Genomic DNA, 17,116 nt, shown 5'->3' with positions numbered 1-17,116 from the left:
CTTTCTTTTTAAAATGCAGAAATATATAGAATATATAGAATATATAGAATATATAGAAAATATATAGAATATCTAGAAAATATATAGAAAGAGGAGCAGGAACCAGTGGGACTTCTTCCTTTTTCTGTTTCTGAGACTGGTTTATCCTTGGATTTTTGTGTAGTCTTTTAAAACACAATTCATCCTGCAGTCAAGTATCAGACCATCTCAATAGTTCACATCTCACATGAACTTTCACCTTTAAAAGTGTTTGAACTTAAAAATGAGTTCTCAGATAACTAGAGCTAGCAAACAAGCTGCACAAAGTCACAGCCAAGGGAGCAGCTGAAGGCATGGATACAATCTGTATGTGAGGAATGAAGAAAGGAGGTGCTTCTCAGAGTTGATGAAGAAGATGCTCTAGTGTATTGTTTAATAGTAAGGCAACAGCAGCACAATCTTAGACCTGCAGCTTTCATTGCTTCCACACCAGTTATTTTTTGAAGATAACATGCATACTCTGCACAGGAAAATATGGCAGTGGAATCCTTCTCTTGCACTGAGTTTCCCAATACATCCTGTTCTGTGGTGCTGTTTGAATTTCCTAATACATGCTATTCTACCCAGGCTTAGCTCAAGCAAAGGGTGTTTTAGTGATGTGGATAATACCACAACATGCTCCATTTAACTGTCTCCAGCAAATGAAATCAGCAAGAGTTGAAAGTGATGAATGGAGTCCTTTTATCTGCTTCTATACCCACTAACTCTTAGAAAACTGATTGATGAATGAATGTTATCCCTTGTGTATTACTTATAATAAGCCACTATTCCTTCAGATGTATTCATCTCTTCTTAGCTCTTGATGCATTTGCGGGTTTTTAGGTCATTATCGGCACAGGAGTTTCAGCTGGAATGAATCTGACTGAGTCATATGGAGTGGATGTTGTTGGGAAAATTCCTCAAGGGTAGGGGTGATATATTCTCATTCAAACTATACCTTTTATCATGTAGTGTGTATCTTTTATTATAGTAATTGTACCCATTTATTTCTTCTCCAAGGTTAAGTGCACCAAGAGTTCCTGAGATTCAGCTCATCCCAGCATTATTTATAGATGCACTAGCAATAGCAATCGTTGGATTTTCAATGGCTGTATCTATGGCCAAGATCTTTGCCCTTAAACATGGTTACACCATTGATGGGAATCAGGTAAAAGTATTTGAATTACCCTATGGAAATTGTTCACTGTCACCTTCATTTCTTCGTTAAAGCAGAAATGTGTATTGGGCAAGAATGGGTTTTTCTTTCACTGTGGAATCAAGTTATTGGCATAATATAATTATTACACTTGTACCTTTGTTTTGGAAAACTTCAGTTGGAGTTGGATGTGTGCATGAATAATAATTGTTGGGACAGCCATTACTTAGACTTATCTTCTGATAGGCACCTGCTTTACTTCTGCATCCTTTCACAGTGAAACACAGAGTTCCCATGTGATTGGTGTATTGTCTTCTGTACCAAAACAAACAATTCTGTCATTCATTTTAATTTTCAGTCTCACTGACCACAAGAACATTTGAGAATGAGAAATGTCTCCGTTGCTTTATGAAATACTTCATTTAACAGATGATTTAATGTCCATTAACTTGTGCTTGTGGTTCTCTCACATGCACAGGTTATGATAAGGTCGCTATAAAAGCACTGTAAATAAGAGGTGATTGTTCTTATGTATGGATAGCTCCACCTTCATACAGTTGCTAGGTACAACTGCCTTTTGTTTTGCTCTGTTTTTGCTTTTTAACACAGGAGCTTATTGCCTTGGGAATATGTAACTCTGTGGGGTCATTTTTCCAAAGCTTTCCAATCACTTGCTCAATGTCCCGGAGTCTCGTTCAGGAAAGCACTGGTGGGAAAACTCAGGTATGTAAACCCAAATTTGGAGCCAAAGTTTGCTTTCTTTTTCCTTTTTTTTTTTTTTTTCCTTTTCATTTTTTGTGCTCCAAAGCTGAAGGCTGGAGTTCCACTAGTCTGCTTTATATCTCTGCCTTGGCCACCAGAAGTAACTGCAGTTTCCCCTGTTTCATATCCTGTCTGGGCCAGAATAGGAGGCTGCATGACAGTGAGAATGGACAAATTGAGTGGGAGGGATCAGAAATGACTCAACCGGCCTTTTGGGAAGCGCGGGAAGCATTGGCTCATGAGTAATTCTGCCCTTTGTGGGCAGTTCTGGCTATTCAGATGTCATTTCTTGCTTATTTTGTTCAGATTGCAGGTGCACTCTCTTCAATTATGGTTCTGTTGGTAATTGTGGCGATTGGATACCTCTTTGAGCCACTTCCACAGGTAAGGTAGTTTTGCCTGCTAAGCACTGCGTGTCAGTGACCAGAAGACAGCTAGTACTGCTTACAACAGAGATTATGGAGTGGTTGATGAGTAAGCAGGCAGTTAGGGCTTGGTTCAGAAACCCTTAAATTTACCGTGGATTCTTGCTGTAAGTTAGACTTACAATTAATAAGTATTCTGCAAAATACAGCGTGCGGTTGTTATTAATATTAACCATTCTGGACTCAGTTTTTAAGATATAATATTGATATCTTCAGATGATTCAATGAATGAATCAAATGTGATTCCTGTTCTGTTGTTTCTTGTTTGTGTGCTTTCTTAATAAGAGATGTGTATTGGTTCACACCCATATGACTGCCACTGAATTTTTACAAGGTATAGCAGAGAAACTTGAATTTGAGATTACAGTCCAGCTACTTCAAGTACTGCAGGCACTATAAATGCAACAGCCTGAAGCTCAGCAATTCATGATTTCTCTTGCCAGGAAGGAGAGTAAATCAAATTGTACTGATTCTGGGTTGCCATTTCTGAAGCAGGAAGAAAAAATATATTTCTGCTGAACTACTTGAAAAGTTGTTTTTTAAGCTGAACATCTGCAGTATACTTATATCAGTTTTATGAGCACAGAAAACAATTATTTTGGATGCTTTGAAGCAGGTTTCTTTTGCTTCTGAAAATAACATTTTTTGTAATATTCCTAGACAGTGCTGGCTGCAATTGTAATGGTGAACCTGAAAGGAATGTTTAAACAGTTTGGAGATGTTGCACACTTCTGGAGAACCAGTAAGATTGAACTGGTGAGTAATGCTCAGCTCAGAGCATATATTTAACTGTAATAAATGTGTTGCTTCCCTTCTCCCTATCCTTGAAAACGGCATAGGAATTACAAATCGGGTAGTAAGACATTAAATACCCTTGGAGAGTGATCTGGTGCAGACAAGAATGTTTTTGTGCTTGTTCAACAGCTTTTAGCTCAGGTCAGAAGTAGTTTAGTTGTGGCAAAAGCAAAGCTTTTGCGGTGTTGCTATAGGAACTGTACTGAGGGCTGTAGAAATGCCTGAGAAGAATGTGAAATACAGAGTAACAGAAAACTACATGAAACTATTTGTCATCTTTTAAGACAGACCAAAAACCTGTCCTAGTGATTTTCTGGATTCATGTTAGTTTGTTATTGACCCGAAGTAAGATGATTTGCGATTTGCAGCAGTGTACTTACTTCTGGGGGAACGTGGAAATGTGACAGAGATCTCAGTGTACTGACACATAGGTAGTCCTTGGCCCCATGGATCAGATACCCAACCTCAGGAGTTAACTGCAGCCATATATATATATATTTCCAAAGTTCTAGACAACCAGAGAAGTAAATCCTTGAGATCATCAGAATGAAATGGTATGTCCCCATTAATGGCTTGAGCTGCTCTTTGAGATCTGTGAAATAATTCTGCTGGCTTAAAAGTGGAGCTAGTTTCTATATGGTATGGCACAGAGACCTTAGCACATTTGAAGCACTGAGTTCTCTCTTTTTCAGTGGCAAGCTCCTCAGTGTATATATGGAATCAGGTGTCTCATCCAGGCAAATACCATTAATTGTCCAGAAGTTCTTAGGACAATCATTCTTTGTGTATTTTATTTATATAGCTAAACAATTCACTCTGCAAATAGCAGGTTTTGCAACAACTGCTCAGTAAAAGATGGAAATAAATGAGAGCTACTTTTGCACACCTTATATGTTTCTTTATCCTTCAGAGTTGGGAGTCTGCTGTTAACTCTGCATTCCTTAGAGAACAGGACTTGATGCATTGATTAATAATGGGACAATTTGTCAGATGTTGTTAGTGTGCCTTGAGCTTTTACACCTTTTTCAAAGGTTAAGGCAATTACAGTCTGCTATCATGACGAATTACATCATAGCCTGTTCCTGATCAGAAGAGATTCATAGGCTTCAGGCTGAACTATGCTATTGTTTTTGTGTTAACAGAAGATGCATATTAATTCAGAGCTTTTCTTTGTTTTAGGCCATCTGGGTGGTAGCTTTTGTGGCTTCTCTTTTCCTGGGACTAGACTATGGTTTGCTTACTGCAGTAGCATTTGCAATGATAACTGTTATTTACAGAACACAAAGGTCAGATTTCTTCTTTATTAACATCAGTGTTTGTTGGACTTCTGTGTGGTTTTGTTTGTTTAAGGGATGTAAATAAGCGGCAGACCTTTCCTCTCCCTTCAACTGTGTACAGTATAGAATCTGCTTCATAATGTAGTTCACAGAGGACATGACTCATGGCCCTGATCTGGGGTTCAAATTGTATCTTTCTGAGAAAAAAATTTCTAAAGAGCATGAGAGCTGCAATTTCAGTCACAGATGGCAGCTTTGATCTCTTATTCACTTAATCTTGTGTATATTGTTTTTAATGTCTGAAATTCAGAACTTTTGGTGCTAGGTTCAGTAAATGATTACCTTTTCTGTGCACTGTCGCAGTCAAACTAAAGCTGTGTCAGATTATCACTAGCTAAATATTTACGTATTTTATAAAGAAGTTATAATTCATCAAAGTATCCATGCCCTTCTAGTTTTTCACATCACTTCTTGCTCTCGGTTCAGAGCTTTTAGTTGACAGTAAAAGTTGTCTTCCAGATCTAGAGCAGGATGAATTCTTGCATGTGTGAATATTACTTCACCTGTTACATGAGGCCTCTATGCTCAAGGTGTTGGTTATCTAGATGGAAAATCTGTAAAAGTCTTCCTTTCCATCTGTGTTGGCATGAAATTAAATCCTGAGATTTCTACCCTGTATAAATAAGTGTATTCTTCTGCCAGCTGCACGTGGTTTGATCCCTGCAGACATCATGGTACTTTGTGGTCATACTGACTCTGAGCTGGGAATGTTCATCTTCTCAGGCATGCTTGTCCTGGGAGCAGGCTTTGTGGAGTTGCAGTATATTTTGTGCCAGTCTGAGCTGCTGTACTTGTAAGATAGACAATGAAGTTGCACGAGTTTAAACCAAAGAAAATTTACTCTGTAACTCCACGTGCTGTGGCCACTAAATATCAGTAAGTAGCACCTTGATGGCCCCTTGGTTTTGTTTCTTCCACAAACTACTCACTGCATTTGACCACATTTAGATAAAATAGTGGCAGACAAAATGACTATTTAAAATAAGATGCAAAATAATTTAAGTACTTGCTTTTCTACTTTTTAAGTGATAATACTGAAATGTTTGCCTCTATTTCCCTCCAGACCTCAATACAGAATCCTTGGTCAGATTCCTGACACAGATATCTACTGTGATGTGGAAGAGTATGAAGAGGTAGGAGTGTTTTTGTGCATGGTTTTACATATTGGAACAAAGATGACTGTGGCAATTGTCTGATGTGCGCCTGCAATATGCTTTCAGGAAGCAAATAAATGTTAATAGGAAAAGCCATATTGCTTAAAATGCTATCTTGTCCTGTATGTATGTCTGACTAGGAGATGATCAGAAGTAACCTTTACACAAATTATCATTGCGCTGGCCTAGTACAGAATGGTAAGATTTGTAGAAGTACCACTGCTGAACCTGCTGTGTATACAATTGCAAACAAAGCCAGCTCTTTAATTGTGTGACAGTATTAAATGAAATCTATAAGCAACAGGACTGTTATTTAGGACTGAACCACAGAATGGCTTAGGTTGAATCGGACCTTGAAGATCATCTAGTTCCAAACCCCTGATGTGGGCAGGGCTGCCCCCCACCAACTCAGGCTGCCCAGACCCCCATCCAACCTGGCCCTGAATGCCTCCAAGGATGGGGAACCCACAGTTTCTCTGGGCAGTTGTGCCAGGGCCTCACCACCATCCGAGTGAAAAGTTTCTTCCTAACATCTACCCTAAATCTCCCCTCGTTTAGTTTAAAGCCATTCCCCCTTGTGCTGTTGCTATCACACCGTGTTAAAAATCAGTCCTCCTCCTGCTTGTAAGCTCCCTTTGAGTAGTGGAAGGTTGGAAGGATGTCTTCTTGGAGCTTTCTTTTCTCTAGGCTGAACAAGCCCAGCTCCCTCAACCTTTCTTCACAGAAGAGGTGCTCCAGCTGTATCTGTCTTTGTTATAAACAGAAGTGTCACAATGCATTGATTCTGTGCAGTATGACACTTGGAGGGATGGAGGCTCTGATCTTCCAGTTGGCTTTGCTCACAGCACTGCTGACTATCCTTGATACATGGCTTTTGGGCTACACACTTACAAGTATCCTAATGTCTTGTACCTATGCAGGCAATACTTAACACATCAATGCTTTTTTTTACCTTAGATTAAAGAATATCCTGGAATAAAAATATTTCAAGCTAATACATCACTTTATTTTGCCAATAGTGAGTCATACACAAGTGCACTGAAGAAAAAGGTGAGTAAAGCAAAACCTTTAATACCTATGTTTTGAAATTTCAAACTTTTTTTTTTCTGAAACACATCCATCTTTCAGGCCCTTCAGTGTAGCCCCTAGTGCAGTGTTTCTCTGGTGCCCCCCAGTCATTAGTAAAATAGGAGGTGATCCTGCAGCCAACTGTGCGTCACCTTAACAAGCAGCAACACGGCGGGGTGGGGAATAAACAACATACAGAGTATGCTTCACCTCCTGCCTATGTCTGGCTGAGTGGAATGGCAGTAACAGAACTAGCTGAGGACAGAACTACCTGACCCGGTAACAATTACAACCTTACTAATTTCTGAACTGTTTTTCTGTAGCTCCCTTGGCGAGTCTTGCACAAAAGAGGTGGGTGGTGCTTCTTCAGAAAGCAAGAGCTATTAGCGAATTATGTCCACATGCACTTATCTCCCCTTCACTTTCTGCACTCAAATCAGCATTCTGTTGAAATACGGCACTTCTGATCTCAAGAGAAGAATGTTATGCATCTCTTCTTCATCTTAACACAGTGCTTGCAAAGATTATTCCTTCTTCCTTTATACTGTTCTCACTGCCACCAAGGAACACTGAATAATGCAGGCGTCTTCAGCATTTATGACAGTGATGAATTCAGTGCTAATTGATACTTCAGTGTCATCCTAACAAGCCGAATCTTGTCTGATCCTGCTTTCTTTTCATGCCAGACTGGAGTGGACCCTTGTGCCATATTAGCAGCAAGAAGAAAAGCCCAGAAGAAGCACGCCAGGGAGATAAAGAAGGCCAACAAAGTGAAAAAGAAAGCTGTACTGAAGCTAGTGAATTCTTCGGTAAATATTTACCTCTGCTTTATCATGATGCTCTCTGGTATTACTGTTCTTGTTTATACAAGATACTGGGTGCTACTCAGGTAGGAAAGCTTGGAATACAAGCATTGTAAAGTGTGGACAGACTGCTAAGGAATAGTGTAAGTGTCAGAGGATCGTGACTGGAATGGATAACCATGTTGAGCCTTAGTTACATTCAGGTGCAGCGTTAGTGGGGCAGAGCCTTTCACACTGTCAGACTGTCTCACCAGTGCAGTGAGCAAAAGATGGAGGGATCCCACACGTTTGGAGTAATCATTCAGAAATAGGATATCATAAAATTAACTCAAATGGGAAGCTGTAATAAAAAAATGCCATCCATGCTGTTCTGTTGATTCTGGAATGAAAGGCTAGAAGAACATATGTGTGTGGAGACCAAGGGGATTTACACTGGCTGAGTCCTGGCTATCATTTAATTGTATTTATCTTTTCTCACAGTCTAATGATGTGGAAGCGAGCGTAAAACATGAGATAGCAAATGATGGCTTACCTGTAAATGGCAAATTTGCACTTGTGGATGCTGATGTACAAGATGGGTCTCCTGATGAGCTTGAACACTTTGTGGAGCCCAAAACAAACATCCACTCTTTAATTCTGGATTTTGCCCCAGTGAACTTTGTGGATTCAGTTGGAGCAAAAACATTAAAATCAGTAAGTAAGGTCTCTTTTTTTGTTTTCTTTTTCACAAACATAGATAATAAGTAAATTAAGTACCTACCAGGGAACCTGTCCTCATGGGATATAAATGTCAGCTTGGATACAAGACAGTATCTCATATAATCATGACTTTAATTCTGTAGCACTATAAGTTTCAGCTGAGTACTGGGGAATGTGGAAAGTGCAGCTCTCATGGTAACCAGCTTACATCTTCCAGAACTGCTATGTGCACAATGATATACCCGTGTTTAACTTCAGCTTGTCTCTATTGCAGGTTATAAAAGAATGCAAAGAAGTTGGTGTCTGTGTCTGCATTGCCAGCTGCAGTGGTGAGTTGAGCTTTTTGTGTGACCTTTATAGGAATTATTGTATTTCATCTCTTTTCCTCTGGCCTTGAATTTTCTGCTGCTGGGTGCCTCAGTGGTATCAGAGCTGATTTTGCATTAAAATTGGATTTGGGGAAGCACAAGCTCATAGTCTTCACTTTGCTGAAAGCAAAGCATTGATGTAATGAGTTCTCCAAGGACTAGATCTTGCTCCCATTTATTTCCAGCTGGCAAACTGAATGACACACACATTGTAGCTTGCACTTGTTCTAATAGCACAATGAGAAAAGCTTGAAGTGTTCTCAGCTTCAGTATTTAGAACTGCAGCATCTTCAGACAATAACAGACCTCTTTGTATGGCTAGAAAGGAGGATTACAGTATTTTGGAGTAGAAGAGTAATGATTCACCTGGATGTTTTAAATGTTTTAAGTAGTGACAAGTAGGACTCCGTGACTGTTGTGTCTTTCTGAGATACTGTTGTTTTCCATCTTTGTACTCTGCTTTGTGCACTGATACCATGTTTGTGGGTGTTTTTATGTTGTAGGCCCGGTTATGAACGAGCTGACAAGACTGAACTTTTTTGATGACACTGTAACAAGAGAGCTGCTGTTTCACAGTGTTCATGACGCTGTCCTTGCTTGCCAAGGGAAAGACAGGTCTGCTTCACAGACTGCCTTAGACCACTGAAGAGTGGCAACTGCAAAATGGACGTTGGATTTATGCTGATAGAGACTTCCTTTTGAATATTCTATTTGCACAGGTTAAAGAGCGCCTGTATAAAGGCTGTCTGTATCTACGGGTATAGAGTGGGGCTTACTTTCTATAGGAAGAGCGGACAAAGAATTGGAAGCCTTCGTGCTCTTGATGTATTTTTTCCTTCAATCAGGGTAGAGTCTTTCAGTGACATGACCTTACAATTATGCAAGATGAGAAAAGTTATTGTATTATGCTACAATCAGAGTCTGATAGACAAGGTGACATTCCTATTCCTGTTGAGAAAATGGGCACTTTAACTCACTTGCAGAAGGTAACTGTTCTGCAGTTCCAGTGTACTGTACCGGTGTCTTTACAGGATTTTCTTAAACAACTTTTAAAGCCTGATGTCCACATCTGCATACCACAGTTTATATATATAAACTAATACTCTGCCGGCTGGATCAATGAATTCACACTGGTGACATTAGCTGCTCTTCTTTTTTAGTTTCAATGGTACCATTTTGTTTCTTTTACTATCTAACCTGTCCCAGAGGTACTGATCCCTTCATTGCCCAAGTATTTTCACTGTGAGTTTCATACTAGAAAACCATTGTTTAATTATGACGTTGTCAATATGGTACTTGCACTGCCAAAACCCATGTATATCTTCTAGAAAATAATACAACTCACTTTCAGCAAAAATTATTTTGTCCTCATGTTGAAGACAAAACTTGTTTACGCCAGGAATGAGGCCTGTTAAAACTGACTTAAGAACTGATGCCCCATGTGCAGTCTCTTAAGCTGGAATAGAAGGTTATGCAAAGACTCAGAGGTCCAAAAGAGAAGTACTTTTCCATTGCCTGAGATGTCTTTCTGCCTACCAGCACAGCTGCTTCTGCCTCAGCTTTTAAGTAAGTGTTTGTGAAATAGATTTCAGTAAACTCAGAAATGCATTTGGATGTTTTTAATGGAAAAGTAGGTTCTTTTCTTTCTTTCATCTTTACAACCTGGCCACTGTAGTACTGTTTAACTTCAGGGTTAAAACATAAAATATGGAAACAACGCAGGCAAAAGGATGCCTGTTATTCCCCAAACTATCAGTATGAATCTGGTTAGAGGTAGGAACCTGGAAGTGTTCCTCTGTGAGCTATTTCAATAGCACGTGGGCAGTGGAGGAGGAGGGTCAGTGCCATTTCATTTTGCACCCTCAAAGCAAAGCTCCTGTGCATACAGAAATTCAGACGACTTCCTCTCTTCTTAGTTCAGAAGTTGCTACTTTTTATTTTGGTTCACGCTGTTGCAATTATGGTTTGCTTCAGGTAAACCGAGTTTCCCAAGAACCAAGGGAAACAGGAGGATGTTTTCTTCCCTTCAAATCCCCTGGCGCCAGGGATAGGAAGCTTTCTGCATCAGAAGATACTGCTTAGCTGGAGTTTGAAGTATGAATGCACGTTAACACAGTGTGCGTTTACTTATTAAACAACTTTGGGTACATTTTATAATGTTTACTAGTTTAACAAGCCTTTGTATCTGCATACAGTATATATTTTTCTACTTTCAGCTTGTTGCAGCTTTGGTTTTTAACTACGTAGTCTCTCCTGTTCACATCAAAATCCTGTCAGATTCTAAAATAAAGTGATTATCAAGACTTGTCCAAACTCTCCATTTTGTCTCAGCAAGACACTGCATGTGGGACAAGCCAACACTGCAGGACTGGTGTCTGTTGTTAAGGGGTGGGCTGGGAAGGGTCACCATCGGCAATGCAGGCCCTTCCAGGCATCAAATCCAGCGTGCAAACATCAGTGCTCCTGAAAAAGAAACCTAATAAAAAATTTCTCTCCCCTCTCTCTCTCCACCTCCATGTCAGCAAAATATCTTGGAGGTGGTTTGGTACAGTTCATTTTAGCAGCCACGTACAGTCTAAAGTTGGTCTTGAGAAGTAGTTGGTAGCATTTTTTCTTTCCCTTCTTTCCCTTTTAACATTGTCTGCTATGAGTGTTGTTTAACTAAGCTATGAAGGACGAGTACCTAATCAAGGTCACCCTCTGTGTAACAACATATCAAAACTCAGGAAACAATGCAGTCACTTTAGGAATGTTTGGAATAGTTCATTTATTTCTAGCTTGCAAGAACAAGCCAGGAGTTACCACATACACACAGATTCTGGTTTCACAGAAAATTTAACTGCAGAAACAGGTAAAGCACTCCAGGATATCAGTTGTAGGTCATGTAGCGGGGAGTAGCACTGAATTTTGCATAGGATTTAATGACTTTGTTCACTGCTTCTAAGAAGTCTTTCTCAGTTGCGATTTTCCGGCGCGCTCGGATTGCAAACATTCCTGCCTCTGTGCAGACACTGCGGATCTCAGCTCCTTTCATAAAAAGGACAAACAAGTTCAACACTGACCACCAGTGGGGGTGAAGCATACAATGGGTACATGAAAATTCAGCTTACCTGTGCTATTCGGACACAGCCGAGCCAACAGCTCAAATCTTATGTCCCTTTCAACACTCATTGAGCGAGCGTGTATCTTGAATATGTGAGTCCGCCCCTGGAAGAGCACAGACAACAGAAGTGTTCACACTATGGAAAAGGACACAACCCAACCTGCTCTCAGTGCAGCTGTCCCCTTCCCCAGCAAGGGCAAATGGAAAATAGAATTCTTACTTGGTAACTGACTACTGCTTCCTGTGTCTGGACTAGAACACTAGAGCAGTGGAATACTAACTGTCCATGAAACTGAATTACAAAAATACCTTATAGAGTTCTACTGGGACAAGTATTTCAAGAAATCTCTCAGAAAGAACTAAATAAAACACATTCCAATGTAAGGACTAAATTACCAGTTAAAGGATTATCTATTGAGATAGAAATATACAGCAAACATATCTACAGGTTCTCTGCCAGGGATGAAATCTGGGCAGTGTGAGAAAACTTCCCTTGGCACATCCTTAATCCCCCAGATTTCTATGGAATTTCACTTAAGTCAGGAGTGCTGATTTTGGTAACTCCTGTAAAGTGCTTCCAGACAGCAATGTCCCAACTGAAGAAACAATGGTATCAGAAAATATTTGGCAGTGAAAGAAATCATTCTGACCTCAAGATCAGGCAAGCTAAACTCTATCTTCCTATCCAACCTCCCAGGCCTCATCAGAGCTGGATCCAGGGTATCAGGCCTGTTTGTAGCCATCAACACTTTGATGTTGCCCCGTGGGTCAAAACCATCCAACTGGTTGATCAGCTCCAGCATCGTGCGCTGCACTTCGTTGTCACCCCCAGCACCGTCATCAAAGCGAGCACCTGGCAGAGAAAACACAGAACAGCAGAGAGACCTTCAGAGTGGGCAGATATCAAAGCTGCTGTGTGTGAGAAAGCGGGAAAAGAGTATTTAAATTACATACAAATATTTGTGATGAGTTGAAAGAAGACGTGAAGGGGTCAATTGGAAATGACACACACAGTAAAAAGTGAGTGGCAGTATCTGTCAGCTATAATAAACATTGTGTTTAATGGGAAATATCAGTGATAGGTGGACAGCGGGACTGGATGATCTTGGAGGTCTTTTCTAACCTTGGTGGTTCTATGTTTCATCCTTAATATTAAAGGGACCATTTCCATGCCTAATCATGGACCAAATGCTGAGATTTATGAATGGGTTGGATTTCTGTTTTAACATCTCCCTTCAACCAAAGTCTACTATTTCAAGACTGAAGTACTTCTTTATCTGGGGGAAGGAGGGAAGGAGACGTGATTTTTAGGCAGCAGTACAGGTTTGGTACGTAGTCTAAAACCTGAAGGGGGTTTAAGTTAACAGTACTTTTGCCAAACACAGAGACTGTAAGCTAAAGTTTAAGTTATCTGGGTGTTTCAAACATGCTGAGATAACTTCTCATCTGGGCTAAATATGTTCTAAAACTATACAAACCACTTCTTAACACCTTCTCATGCTGGTAGTAGTTTTGCTAAATATTTAGAATATTTAGGTATTTACAAGCGCATTTCTTGAAATGCAGCAAGCAGGATAAAAAATTAAGGCATGAAAGGAAAATCTGCAAGTTCTCCCATGAGGTCAGAGCTCCGCATGCTGCACACATACCTCCAATGGCATCAATTTCATCAAAGAATATGAGACAAGCTTTTTTAGTTCTGGCCATTTCAAAGAGTTCACGAACCATTCGAGCTCCCTGAAAGCAAAAGGAACGAAGACTTTGTAACAGATTCAAAGCACATTAAAGGAAATACACCAAACTTTTCATGCCTCCAAACAATTCTAGTGTCCAATAATGAAACTCTATTTTTAGTATAAATACACATAATCGAACATTCATAAATCATACAGTAATTTACAGATGAGAAAAAAAGAAAAAGGACAGATGACATCAGGGCCAACTGAAAAGCAAGTGGTAGAGCTGGGAACAAAATCCTCAATCCAGAGTCCTCCCAAAGTACAGATTACACCCCACACTGCAAAATCCATTGGTGACAACATAATTCATGTGTTTTAATTGACTGCCCAATCTACACCCATCTGTCTGACAGTCCCTCTGCCCCCCTTGTATCTCCAGCATGCTACTATGTTCACTCATCAGACTTAGTAGGGTGCCTCATCCCCAGAAGTGGAAACTTCAGATTTACTCCTCATTTCATTAAGAATTGGCTCTTACCTCTCCCACATACTTCTGCACCAATTCAGATCCAATCACTCTGATGAAGCAGGCATCAGTCCTGTTAGCAACAGCACGGGCACAAAGTGTTTTGCCTGTACCAGGTGGCCCAAACAAAAGCACTCCTTTGGGAGGCTCGATTCCAAGGTTAACAAATCTTTCAGGCTGCAATGGTGAGAAACAGAAGGCATCAGAGATTACAATTTAGAAAATCATCGGGGAAGAACAAAACAAACCAGGCTAGACTGTGGATTTCATCAGTCAGAACTAAACCTCTTTTCATTTGACATTTTACATACAGCTTTATCTTTTCTTGCTTTTCAAAATGCTAAAAGATGATCAGCGTCACTCTAAAACAATTAAAATTCCAACCTGAAGGTTACTTACGTGAAGCAGAGGGGTTTCAACCACCTCTCTGAGCTTTTCAATCTGCTCTTTACAACCACCAACATCGCTGTAAGTGACATCTGGTTTTTCTTCCACCTGCACAACAAGAAGATAAGTGAGAAGTTAGCATCTTGATGCTGAATATCTCTGTAGGCTTTCAACAGCTGAGAACAAAACTGTAAGTAATCAAAATTAGCACAGAGAACAAAGCAAAGTAAAATAATAATAGCAATAAGTAAAGGCAGTTCTTACTTGCATCATGGTGACAGTGGGATCAATCTTTGGAGGCAAGGGAATGTGGATTTGATACTTGTTTCTGTCCACCCTGGTGAGAAAACATACAGAACATTTATTTTAACACCAGTTAATAAACCTGTCATGAAGAAATAACTGCAAATTAGTAGAAGCTGAATTGTTAAACCATTCTTTTCTCTGGCATCAAGATAACCCAGCCCTCAAAGCTAACAGAACCAAAGACTAGAATTCCTTCTGCAGAGGATCTTAATATTTCAAAAAATATTATGTTCCAAAAATACTAATTCCAAAACATTTTAAAGACTAAACCTCAAAATATCCCAGAGAACGAATTGGCAAAATATTGATTCTGAAGATAATACCAAATGGCAGCTGCTGATCTGTCGAACTAATGGATCAGACAAGAAGGCTTCAGCCTTCAGTACAACTCTTAACACAAAAGATTTTGCTTACCCAACTCTCATGCCTTCTTCGATGTCAGTAGGTGCCACCTGGTCACTGAGATCCACCACAAACTTGGCAAACTGCTTGACATTGATGATGTACTTGGGATCCTCAGAGTCTGCGTTGATTATCTTTGTACATCTAACACACAACATACAATTAACATCATCAGGAGAAGAATTCACTGCCCTGCTATTTGTGTAAGCATCAGGATAGAGATGGTGGATATACTCTCCAAACACACTAAGAGAGCTACAGAACTTGTGATTCTAACATTATAGCACCGTACAACAATAACAGAAGCACAAGTATGAAAGACATCTGTATGGAAATGGTTAGGTCAGGGCTTGAACTGGTGACTGAGCACCCAATGAAGGTTTGTGGCTGGCCTAGGGAGCAAGGCAAATTGTTTGCACTTGTGCTCCCACATGAGCAGAAGGGGTGGAGCCACCCTGGGCTCAGATAAGGGCTCTAGTCACTGAAGGAAGCGCATCTCTTAGACCTAGGCTGCTTCCTGAGAAGGGCCACAGAGCCCCTTCACCAGTCAGGTGAGTTCAGTCCTTCTTTCTGTATGTGAGACTATCAGCCTACCTGCAAATACCTTGCCTGGTACTGCCTGTCAGAAGCAATTTTGCTTCTTCATAAGCATAACAACATCATATAGCATATTTTATATACGTTTTGTATGCTTTTTTGATACAGTGGTAAAAAGTACTTTCAATTTGCACAAAATATGACCCTTCTTCAATAAGAAAAAGAGTACATGAGTTATAAATTGCATTTTTAACACTATGCAACTCTACTGCGAGGACAAAGAAAGAGTCCACCCACCTGGCAACCTGTAAAGGCTGCTCACTTTGCAGAGTTTGCTTGTCTGCAGCCAGATCCCAAAGGGCAGGAGGAGCCAGGCCAGTGTCCGATTCCTTAATTCCTGGGTACAACACAGACAAAGTGAGGAGGAAGAAGCAACTGGTGTGTCTTCAAACATCACCTTACACACAGGTTAGGAGGAAACTTTCTGAGATCTCTAATTAAACACAAACATCTGTAATGAACTTCTTACTTTCTGTAATGAAAACTAGGTTAAGAAAGAAAGATACCGGTGAGCTCATTGATTTTCTTAAGCAGCTGCTGAATATCATCTTCTACTTGCTTGATCTGCCTGGAGTACGTGCTCTGACCCTGGAAAAGAAACAGCACGTTGATTTTTGCAAATCAATTTCATGTTTGGGAATAAGTGCCAATAACTGTTGAGCACTGAGATATTCGACAGAAAATAAAATTCAGGCTTCTGCCAAGCATATTCACATCCCAACATACGCTAAGTGGCAAGTTTCTTTATTCTGAAGAGTTCTTTCACTGACCCACAGTGGAATCATTCAAGGCTGGAAAGATCTCTAAGATCATCAGTCCAACCTATGCCTACTAAACCACATCCCTCAGTACCGCATCTACATGTTTTCTTAACATCTCCAGGGACAGGGATTTGACCACCTCCCTGGGCAGCCCGTGCCAGCATCTCACTGCCTTTTCTAAGATGAAATTGTTCCTAATACCCAACCTAAGCCTCCCCTGGAGCAACCTAAGCCTGTCCTATCACTGTTATGTGAGAGCAGAGACCAACTCCACCCTTCCCAGCCTCCTTTCAGGCAGCTGTAAACAGCACTGAGGCCTCCCCTGAGCCTCCCCTTCTCCAGACTGACCCACCCCAGCTCCCTCAGCCGCTCCCCACCCCTCACACCCCGCTGCCCTTCCATGGACACACTGCATGGCCTCCATTTCCTTGTTGGGGGCCCACAGCCGAACACAGCACTGGAGGTGCGGCCTCAGTGTACAGCGAGCAGCATATACGCTTTACTCACGTATGTCTTCAGCAAGGCGATATCTCCTTCATCCAGCGCTGAAACGAGACAAGAAACACTAAAGTTACCAATCCTAAAAACAAAACGGCAGCTCGTTCTGAGGCCGCATTTGTGCTTTGTTTATCCCCGCGCCCCTTACCGCGGATGGGTTTGTCCTCCTTCTCCTCCTCCTTGGTCTTGCGCTGATCCGCTCCCAGATAGTCCGGCATGATGAACCTTATCGCCACCACCGCCCGCTCCGGAAGGCCGAGCTGTGCTGCGTA

At 40.7% G+C, this 17,116-nt stretch overlaps 2 protein-coding genes across 12 annotated transcripts in view; one reads left to right on the top strand and one right to left on the bottom strand.

Moving 5' to 3' along the window:
- The window catches only part of SLC26A5 (solute carrier family 26 member 5), a 31,035-nt gene extending 20,147 nt beyond the window's left edge, over positions 1 to 10,888 (top strand). For 5 of the 11 annotated variants that reach the window (XM_015884615.3, XM_085513270.1, XM_015884532.3 and 2 more), the window contains 12 exons: positions 862 to 944; positions 1,039 to 1,186; positions 1,784 to 1,897; positions 2,243 to 2,320; positions 3,022 to 3,117; positions 4,336 to 4,442; positions 5,557 to 5,626; positions 6,605 to 6,697; positions 7,402 to 7,524; positions 7,999 to 8,211; positions 8,492 to 8,546; positions 9,089 to 10,888. In XM_015884615.3, coding sequence (XP_015740101.2) covers positions 862 to 944; positions 1,039 to 1,186; positions 1,784 to 1,897; positions 2,243 to 2,320; positions 3,022 to 3,117; positions 4,336 to 4,442; positions 5,557 to 5,626; positions 6,605 to 6,697; positions 7,402 to 7,524; positions 7,999 to 8,211; positions 8,492 to 8,546; positions 9,089 to 9,231 — 1,323 coding nt within the window. In that variant the 3' untranslated portion in view covers positions 9,232 to 10,888. Of the gene's footprint in view, positions 1 to 861; positions 945 to 1,038; positions 1,187 to 1,783; positions 1,898 to 2,242; positions 2,321 to 3,021; positions 3,118 to 4,335; positions 4,443 to 5,556; positions 5,627 to 6,604; positions 6,698 to 7,401; positions 7,525 to 7,998; positions 8,212 to 8,491; positions 8,547 to 9,088 lie in introns of those variants that run through there. The other 6 variants (XR_014933348.1, XR_014933351.1, XR_014933350.1 and 3 more) reach the window with 4 other exon arrangements.
- A 447-nt stretch (positions 10,889 to 11,335) lies between these two features.
- On the bottom strand, positions 11,336 to 17,098 carry PSMC2 (proteasome 26S subunit, ATPase 2). Its single transcript, XM_015885306.3, has 12 exons — positions 16,993 to 17,098; positions 16,854 to 16,891; positions 16,092 to 16,173; positions 15,823 to 15,922; positions 15,001 to 15,132; positions 14,545 to 14,617; positions 14,293 to 14,388; positions 13,906 to 14,070; positions 13,338 to 13,425; positions 12,339 to 12,541; positions 11,696 to 11,792; positions 11,336 to 11,612 (listed from the first exon to the last, which is right to left on the bottom strand). Exons 1-12 carry the CDS (start codon positions 17,060 to 17,062, stop codon positions 11,455 to 11,457), a joined length of 1,302 nt encoding a protein of 433 aa, XP_015740792.1. The 5' UTR covers positions 17,063 to 17,098; the 3' UTR covers positions 11,336 to 11,454.
- Positions 17,099 to 17,116: the final 18 nt, after the last annotated feature.

The sequence above is a fragment of the Coturnix japonica genome, chromosome 1 (genome assembly GCF_054131305.1).
Source record: "Coturnix japonica strain WE chromosome 1, WE-NBRP24, whole genome shotgun sequence".
NCBI classification, from domain to species: Eukaryota; Metazoa; Chordata; class Aves; order Galliformes; family Phasianidae; genus Coturnix; species Coturnix japonica.
This window is presented reverse-complemented; position numbering and strand designations above follow the sequence as displayed.

Excerpts from the sequence above, each read along its gene's own strand:
- PSMC2 (XM_015885306.3), bottom strand. The coding sequence starts at position 17,062 with ATGCCGGACTATCTGGGAGCGGATCAGCGCAAGACCAAGGAGGAGGAG. Across the intron at positions 16,174-16,853 it reads TCGCCTTGCTGAAGACATAC|GGTCAGAGCACGTACTCCAG; the intron begins GTGAGTAAAGCG and ends TTTCTTTTCCAG. Across the intron at positions 14,618-15,000 it reads GAAGAAGGCATGAGAGTTGG|GGTGGACAGAAACAAGTATC; the intron begins GTAAGCAAAATC and ends TTTTCTCACCAG.